Source organism: Clarias gariepinus, chromosome 6, assembly GCF_024256425.1.
Source record: "Clarias gariepinus isolate MV-2021 ecotype Netherlands chromosome 6, CGAR_prim_01v2, whole genome shotgun sequence".
Lineage (NCBI taxonomy): Eukaryota > Metazoa > Chordata > Actinopteri > Siluriformes > Clariidae > Clarias > Clarias gariepinus.
The window spans coordinates 25832630-25840732 of record NC_071105.1 but is presented as its reverse complement, the minus strand read 5'-3'; the positions used below and the strand labels follow the sequence as shown (position 1 = coordinate 25840732).

Sequence of the window (8103 nt, the reverse complement as noted above, 5' to 3'; positions counted from 1 at the left end):
GAAAACAAAGGTCTTGTTTTCCCCTTGTGAGTGGGTGCACTGCATGCACTGTATCTCCTGTGTTTGACATCAATGTGACATACACCGTCAGAACTTTTTCTTAGGCTTCTTATTGGCCAACATAGCTTTACTGTACAGAGTAAAATTCACAGTGTTGAGTTAACACTTTCAGTGGGTATTTAAGTCTAACTGGACTCATATAAACACTGCTAGGTGTTAATTTAACAATCTAAGTGCTGCACTGGAGAATTTGCTGTGCAAGGGTTATATCGCCACCTGTTGTCGTATTTGTTTTTTCATGTTGTGTTTAAGACCGAAAGTAAAATCCTGTGTACATGTGTGACTAGGCCCTGGTCTAAAACAAATCAGAAGCTAAGTGGCCAAGTAAAATTTTTATAATAATAATAATGAACTTTATAACAGTTGGTGAATTCACCAGAAAAGTTACATACTGTAAGTAGTAACAAGCTTATGTTGAAAATAAGTAGATGGCGCTTTATTTGTATAAATTCATTCATTAATTCAGCCTTATGATAAATTTAATGTATTTATTACCAGGTATTTTTTGAAAGTGTATTTATTATCAGCATCATTTATTTATTAGAATGATGAGCAATAGAGCAATATGTTCTTAACTGACTCATTGCTGTAGCAATAAGCAGTCATTTGCCTGGAAAATGTCCAAATTTTCTGGCAGAAAATCAAACTTCAGTTGCTCTTCATTTTCTGATAAGCTCCTCCCACAGCCGCTCTTTCTCTCTTGGTCTCTCTCTTTCATGTTAGTTCCCCACAGCTCTCGGTCTAACCTTGTGACTCAGCCTATAAAAGCAACACACAACATTACCTTTCAGTATGTTGCTGAAATGGCCAGTGTGAAACTCTATGTGGTACTGTTTGTGGCAGGCGCTGTCCTGTCCATGTGCATGGCTTTGGAGTGTACCTGGAAGACAGAATATGAATACAAGGGGAGATGTTGTAAAATGTGCCTTTCAGGTAAGTTATTATTACCCTACTCTTTATTTTATTAATAATTAAAATAATAATAATAATAATACTTTTCATTCAAAGAGAGTATTTCTTTTCTGCATTTTGAGTTGATTATTACTTATTATTAAGTAATTAATTATAATTCTAACAATATTATACACATTTTAAGCATTATTTACTATGATAAATTTTTATTCATCACATATGGTTTATTTAAGTAGAATTTTTCCCCTAAATATATAAACATGTTAATACCTGAATGTTTTTCCTCCAATGTATACTAGGAATCTACATTTAAATAATTATTTACAAATCATAATTTTTTCAAATAAAGATTATCTGTGTGGTTTTTACAGGACAATATCCTGCAAAACACTGTACTCCTAATAACAGTCTTACAACAGAATGTAAGAAGTGCCCAGAAAATAGTAAGCACTGCTTCTGTAAAAATATGCTGTGTGAAGATAATACATGTTCAGAATGTACATCCAAACCAACGTGTACACAGGGACAACTAAGCAGACAGGGTAAGAGAAGATGGACTATTTTCCTCAAAACGTATTATATGGTCTGACTATCCCCTAGGTGTCATACCTCATATGGCTGTGGTGAGGGTGTAATATGTGGTTAAAAATGGATTTTTTTTAATGAGTCATACCATGCTAGGAGTATATGGAGAGGAGTAGAAGTAGAAGTAAAGCTGTCAATGTTCATCCCATAATTACCAAATAACTAAATGTTTATACATTTGCACTTTTGACAGGTTCATATAAATTTAGTTATAATTGTGAACAAGCGTACACTGATAAGGCTGACAATTTGTCCAAGCTAAGGTAAGTCAGTACACAACTAAACTCAGAATTACTCTTCTCTTGCTAAGCTCCTTCATATTTTGAGAATGATATTATATTGTTGAAAATCAACTGCAAAAAACTTGATTTGCATGTTTTTTTTTTTTCAGAAACACGACTCCAGGGGTAAATCTCAGGTGTACAGGTCAGTGCCTTTTATAAGTCAAGCAGGAAAACACTTTTGCCATTTAGGTTTTCCATACTGATATAAATATTTTAGTCATTGTGTGACTAATATTAATAAATATTGCATAAGTATATACTATCCTGGTCAAATATGCTAAGATATGCTTATTATAGGATTACAGTAAGGCAAGATTCTGGACAATCCTATTGAAAAACTGTGTTTTAGGATAGTTAACATTGTGACTGTTATATAAACCATTTAAAATATGATGATGCAAATTATTATACTGAAATTCTACTTGTATCAATGTGTAACAAATAAGAGTTAACTAGGAGGCTAACTAGATGTAAAAAAGTACCCATGTCACTGTACAATACAGATGCACTGTAACAACAAACAATGTCAGTTACTGTAGGTCATTTATTGCTTCTACAATTATTATTCATCAAACATTTTGGTACTCTCCAGATTCCTCATTGACCTTAGGACATATAATAATGTATGTTTTCAATGTCCAATAAACATGCTTATTATACCACTACTTATCATTACTTATTTTTGATTAACTTACATGTATTACTTTACTTTGGTTTTTAAAAAATCCCTTAATTTATATTATCTGGCACATTAATAATTTTTTCCATGTAGGAGGATATGGAGCATTTCTTATATGCATTTGCTTTATTATTTCAAATTGTGTTCATATTCCTGTTCATAGATCATTTACATACTTTGTAAACATTAAAGTGAAAAGGTATTCTTAGTTTCAGTAGTTATTTCTGTAATTTAAATAGGCAAATAAAAACCTTAAAGTGGATAATTACTGTAGTGATTAATATGTTCCAGCACTGATAATTATTTTACTCCTAACTGATGTAGTTAGTAGCTTCTCATTTTTTTTAATACACAACCATGTTGAAAGACAAATCCTATGATGAAGAACACGCTGAGACTGTGTTTTGGGAGACGGTCAAATTATTAGTTGCAAAGTAAATACAGATACAATTGCTGGAATTACTGGAATTGGTTAAGAACTGCTTTATGCAATTTTAAAACGTTGCATGATAGAGGAGAACTGTCAATGTCATGAGGAAGTGTGGGTAGGAAAAATCATGAATGATCATGATCATAGATTACCTACATAAAAACGATCAGTGAAGTAAATGTTTATTAGTGAAAGTAGGAGCATTTACACAAACACAATAACACACTGCATTGGGACTAAATAGCTGTGGGCTATTTAAGGCATAAACCATAAGAAAGTAATTTATCAGTAAAGCTTAATTTATAAAAAAAAAATAATAATAATTTTGCTGTGGAGGTAATGATATATGGCAATAAAATCCACTCTGCAGACTACTGAATGACTAGTTTATCTATTTGTTTACTTAACCCTAACCCTAATGATAAACAAATTACAGTTTTATATTTTAGTTTTATTAAATTCCATGACTTACATTTAACTTTCCTGTCTTTACAGTCAATCCTGATAAAGGCTTGAGGACTTTTAATGGCTTGGTGGTGGGTTTAGCCATCACTGGTTTTATTTGCCTGGCAATGCTTGTTTACATATTCATTCAAATGAGCAGAGAACAGAAAATGAAGAAAAGTAAGTAATTTCAAACATTTATTTATACATTTGACTTGATTGAACTATACGATATACTATGTCACATAGAAAATTATAGATACAATTTTATTAATGCGATTAGTTCTGGGTCACTTAGCGTTGCAGCTGGAGTAATGAATGCAATAATGCATACCCTAATTTTAGTTCTTATGGAAATTATATTTTTAGCATGTGTTCAGATCCCTTAGCCATACAGCAGGCACATTGCATACTCTGCAAAATTGCACGGCAAAATTGCACACTCAAATACTGTACTTTGCTGGTTTGCCTTTAGCTTTGATTACAGCACCTGTTCACCACTGCCTTGATTCAACCTCCTTGTGCAATATCATAACATTTATTTCCGTTAGACATACATTTTTGAAGAGCTTGTATTGGTAAATAGAAAGTCAAACCACACCCGAAAGTTTCTTTAGCACATTCCAAAGACTTTCAGTAAGGTTAAGGTTCATGCTTCAGAACCACTCTTTGGAAAATTGAGCCCAATGAATCTTGGCATTGCCATCCTGTAGTTTTCCATGTCAAGGGAAGAAAAGTAAATGTATTGATGGGATAAGCTGGCTATTCATTACATTCAGGTAATCAGCTGACTTTATTTTTGCCACATAATGTTGCAGAGCCGGACCTGACCAAACAAAGCAAAACCAGATCATAACCCTGCCTCCAGAGGCATGTGCAGTGAGCACTATGTTTAATGGGTGCATCAATTCAGGTGCTTTCTTTCTTACACTGACAAGTCCCTCGTTCTGGGACATGGTCAATCTGGACTCATCAGACCATATTTTTCCATTGGTCGAAAATTCAATCTATATGCCTCCTTGCAGACTGAAGCCTTTTTTCTGATTAGCATCAGTAACATGTGGTTTTTATGGCCACACAGCTGTTTAGTCTCAATCCTTGTCCTTCTTGTCTTCTTGTCTGTCTGCAAATGCTCTTACTTTCACTAATAAAAATAGCTATTGTTTCTACTCTTGATTTTTTAACGAAACTTCACCCAAGTGTTTACATGATCACTGATCATGATCCAGTTATTTTTTTCTGACCAGATTTATTTTGTGAAGTTGATGGCTCAGCACCATCCTTCCAGGTTTTTAGTATTGTATTGTATTGAATTAACCCAATTCCAGTAAAATTCAGCAATCAGCAAAATTTCTGAATTGAGAGGAGTAAGGGAAAGCAAGGAATACCCTAAAATGCTTTTAACGCAGTTATGGTTACAACAATTGTTGTAGCAGATTGATTGATGGGAGCAAAATGGCTCACCTTTTACCAATTTACATGATTGCAGGACAGTCTATTAAGTTACACTTTTGGATGGTAGGTAGCCAAGAATCCAAGAGAGATAGAAGGAAGTAAAAGAACAAGAAAACCAAATTAGACCGAAGGGCAATGTTTACTTTTACAATCAGTGTTTGGAGAATATTTCTTCTTTTCACCATTTTTCTCCTCCTCTCTACTCTTAACAATTTTTACCATAGGATTTTACCTTAGGTTTTTAGGTCTGAGATGTATGTGAATCATTTTTATCTTTACAAAGATTTAGTCCTAAATTTAAGGGGGAGTTCTAAGAAAATGTCACAATTCTAAGACTTTTCTTAGAATTTCATCACTAGGAGCCTCGACTTTTAGGTTCAATTCGACTTTGTGAATACAGGACCAGGTTCTTTAAATTTTAATTCTGGTTCACCCATGTGCTGGTTTCTAAATTGAAGAAACAAAACTATGAGCAACCTTACCCAATAGGCTTTAGGTGCAATTAATCTGTGTTTGTTTAAAAAAAAAAATGGAAAAGGTGGGTAGCTGGATGTCATGTGTACAAGAATCTCTGGCTAGAAGCTGTGATTTTGAGATTAGTGGAAACAAATTTGGCATAACAGCGTACCACAAAATGTCAACTCAAATGGAAATCTTACAGGTGTTGTTAGCAGAGGCAAAGGTGTATAAAAAACAGTGAACTGGAATATGTGATTTCATTTGGCAGAATACTCTTCAACCTCAAATTCCCTGAACGTGACATCTGATGAATGTATCTGCAAGTTGTCTAAAGAAGAAATGGGAGAAGTTAAACCATTAGGATTTCAGCTACATCAACAAAGATGTGCAGTCTAAATAGTGAACCAACAACTCTGAAGCTTTACATGGGAACTCTGGAAAGCAAGTAAACAGAAGCAGATGGTTGAAAGGTCTTTAAAGCAGACTTTTCACTTGTGGATCTGCAATAAGGAATACAGTAGAACTTCTCATCTTTTTATATTCCCTTGCAGTCTTCAACTAATCTCTGAGGAGAAAGCTACTCTGACATCATCTCAGCACTGATGCAAAACACCTTCATCTCTCAATTTTGTATTTATGCCATATTTATTCAGTTTTTATGCAAACCTGGTTACTTTCAAGTTAGTCGCATAAGACGTTTGCATCATTTGATTATGGAATATGATTGTTTTTTCGTGTGACTATTGCTTGTAGCATTATTACATTCTAGCACCTACCCTCATTTTTTTTATACAGCTGTCTTGCATTTGTTTCTGGTTGGTGTTGAATAGTTCAGTAAATGTATTTGAACATTGATTAGTGCTGTGGTGTTAGCACAGCTATTTTAAAATGACATTTTAAAGACCTTTAGAAGGTCATTAAGACTTCTACTACTTTTTTGTAAATATGACATAAAAAATTTTTATTTAACCCATTGTTCAAACGTTTGGTTATGTTTGATTGTTTCTGTGATATCAGCCACTGTGTTGGCTATAATGAAAACAAAGTAATTGTAATAAACACTTGTTTTTCTTTTTATTGACATTTTCAAATCTCATTGTTAATATATTATTATGCTAGTTTTGCAGCTCTAGTGCACAGTATATTAGCTTTTACACTTTTTATAGTGCTGAAATACTTTAATTGGATTTATACATTATGTGTCTACACAAAATAACCCATAATATTGAAAGATTGGGGCAATTAATCAAAATGTTTTTTTTTTTTGTTATTGCCCTTTTTCCTTTGAAATGCTTGAATCACTCACTCATTCTCTGTACCGCTTTTCCTGTACAGGGTTGTGGGAAACTTTGAGCCTGTCCCAGGAGACTACCTGGGCACTAGGCAGGGTACACGCCTAGTGCCAATTCGTTGCAGAGCACAAGAATGCATACACTCTCACACTATAGTCAATTTGGAAATGTCAACTAACCTTACCTGCATGCCTTTGGACTGTAAGAGCAAATTGGAGTACTTAGAGGGAACCCATCACGCATAGATTAATTAGATAATATAACGATGTGGCATAACTGTGACTGAATAGAGGAGGCCATGCACCTTAATTTAGTTTTGGTAAGAATGGCATTAGAAGAGGTGCAATCAAGAGGTCAACTCTGATAGGAATGCAGGCACAACCTTAGCACTAACACACCACAAAGATGAGTTTTATGGAAGACAATATGGTTAAAACAACAACAACAACAACATGAAATTTTGCAGAATCAGCAAACATTCAATGAGACCATATACAGCAATGAGGCCAAAGTAGATATTTTGGCTTAAAGCATTATATTTGGTAAAAACATTTTAAGAGCACTATGAAGCATGATGGTGGTATTATCACATTGTGGAGAAACTTTTCATCAGGAATGTCCAAAAATTGTCTCATGATAAAGAGCATGAAATGTGCATCCCATGTTTAACCTAAAAAACTTCCAGTCTGCGGATGAAAAGCATCTACACAACATCATGCTGCCACCACCATACCTCACTTCAGGGATAGTGCATAAAATGTTGAGTTTCCATCAAACATAATGCTTTGTTCCAAGGCCACAATTGTCAACTTTGGGCTAATTATACATTTTGTTATACTTTAAGTTTGCTGATTCTGCAGTATTTTATATATATGGGTTGTGCTAAAAACAATCCAAGTATGCAAATTTCTACGAATATAGGAATCTCGATTGCAGCATTACTGTTTATTTCATTCATGTTCTCCCTCTGTTAACCATCCAGGAATTATTTCCATTTTTCATACACACATCCTTCATTTGGGTGGGGATTTTGGGGGCAAATATAATAGAACAAATGTCTGACAAGCAGTTGCAAGGCCAGGGGTGCCATGACTAGGGCCTGGGGGCAGTTCTAAGTGTTACATTTGCATTTAGTAGCTTTTTACTCAAACTCTCAAAATTGGCAGAAAGAGACACAGCAAAGAGTCAGCAAAAGCATTGGGAGTCGCCAGTACTGTACAACAGTTTGGGACAATCTTAAAAAGAACAAATTTACTGGCAAGCTTAGCAAGGCCTGGAAGACCACAGAAGACATCCACAGGCATAGAAAGAACTCTAAAGTGTAAGGACCCTTTCACAACTTTTAGCCAAGTTAAGAACAACCTGAGGAGGTAGGCATGTCATTGTCAAAGTCTACAGTCAAGAGACAGCTTTGTAAAGTAAATAGAGACTTCACAAAGTGCAAACCACTGGTAATCCCCAAGAACAGAAAGGCCAAACTTTGCCAGATTCTTTGGGCCGATG

General features: G+C 34.5%; 1 protein-coding gene across 1 annotated transcript; it reads left to right on the top strand.

Annotated features, from left to right (window-relative positions):
• The first annotated feature begins 847 nt into the window (after positions 1–847).
• tnfrsf18 (tumor necrosis factor receptor superfamily, member 18) lies at positions 848–6373 on the top strand. The gene is made up of 6 exons (XM_053499306.1): positions 848–993; positions 1344–1514; positions 1751–1820; positions 1949–1983; positions 3446–3574; positions 5577–6373. The coding sequence occupies exons 1-6, from the start codon at positions 864–866 to the stop codon at positions 5702–5704; spliced, it is 663 nt and encodes a 220-aa protein (XP_053355281.1). The 5' UTR covers positions 848–863; the 3' UTR covers positions 5705–6373.
• The last annotated feature ends 1730 nt before the right edge of the window (positions 6374–8103 follow it).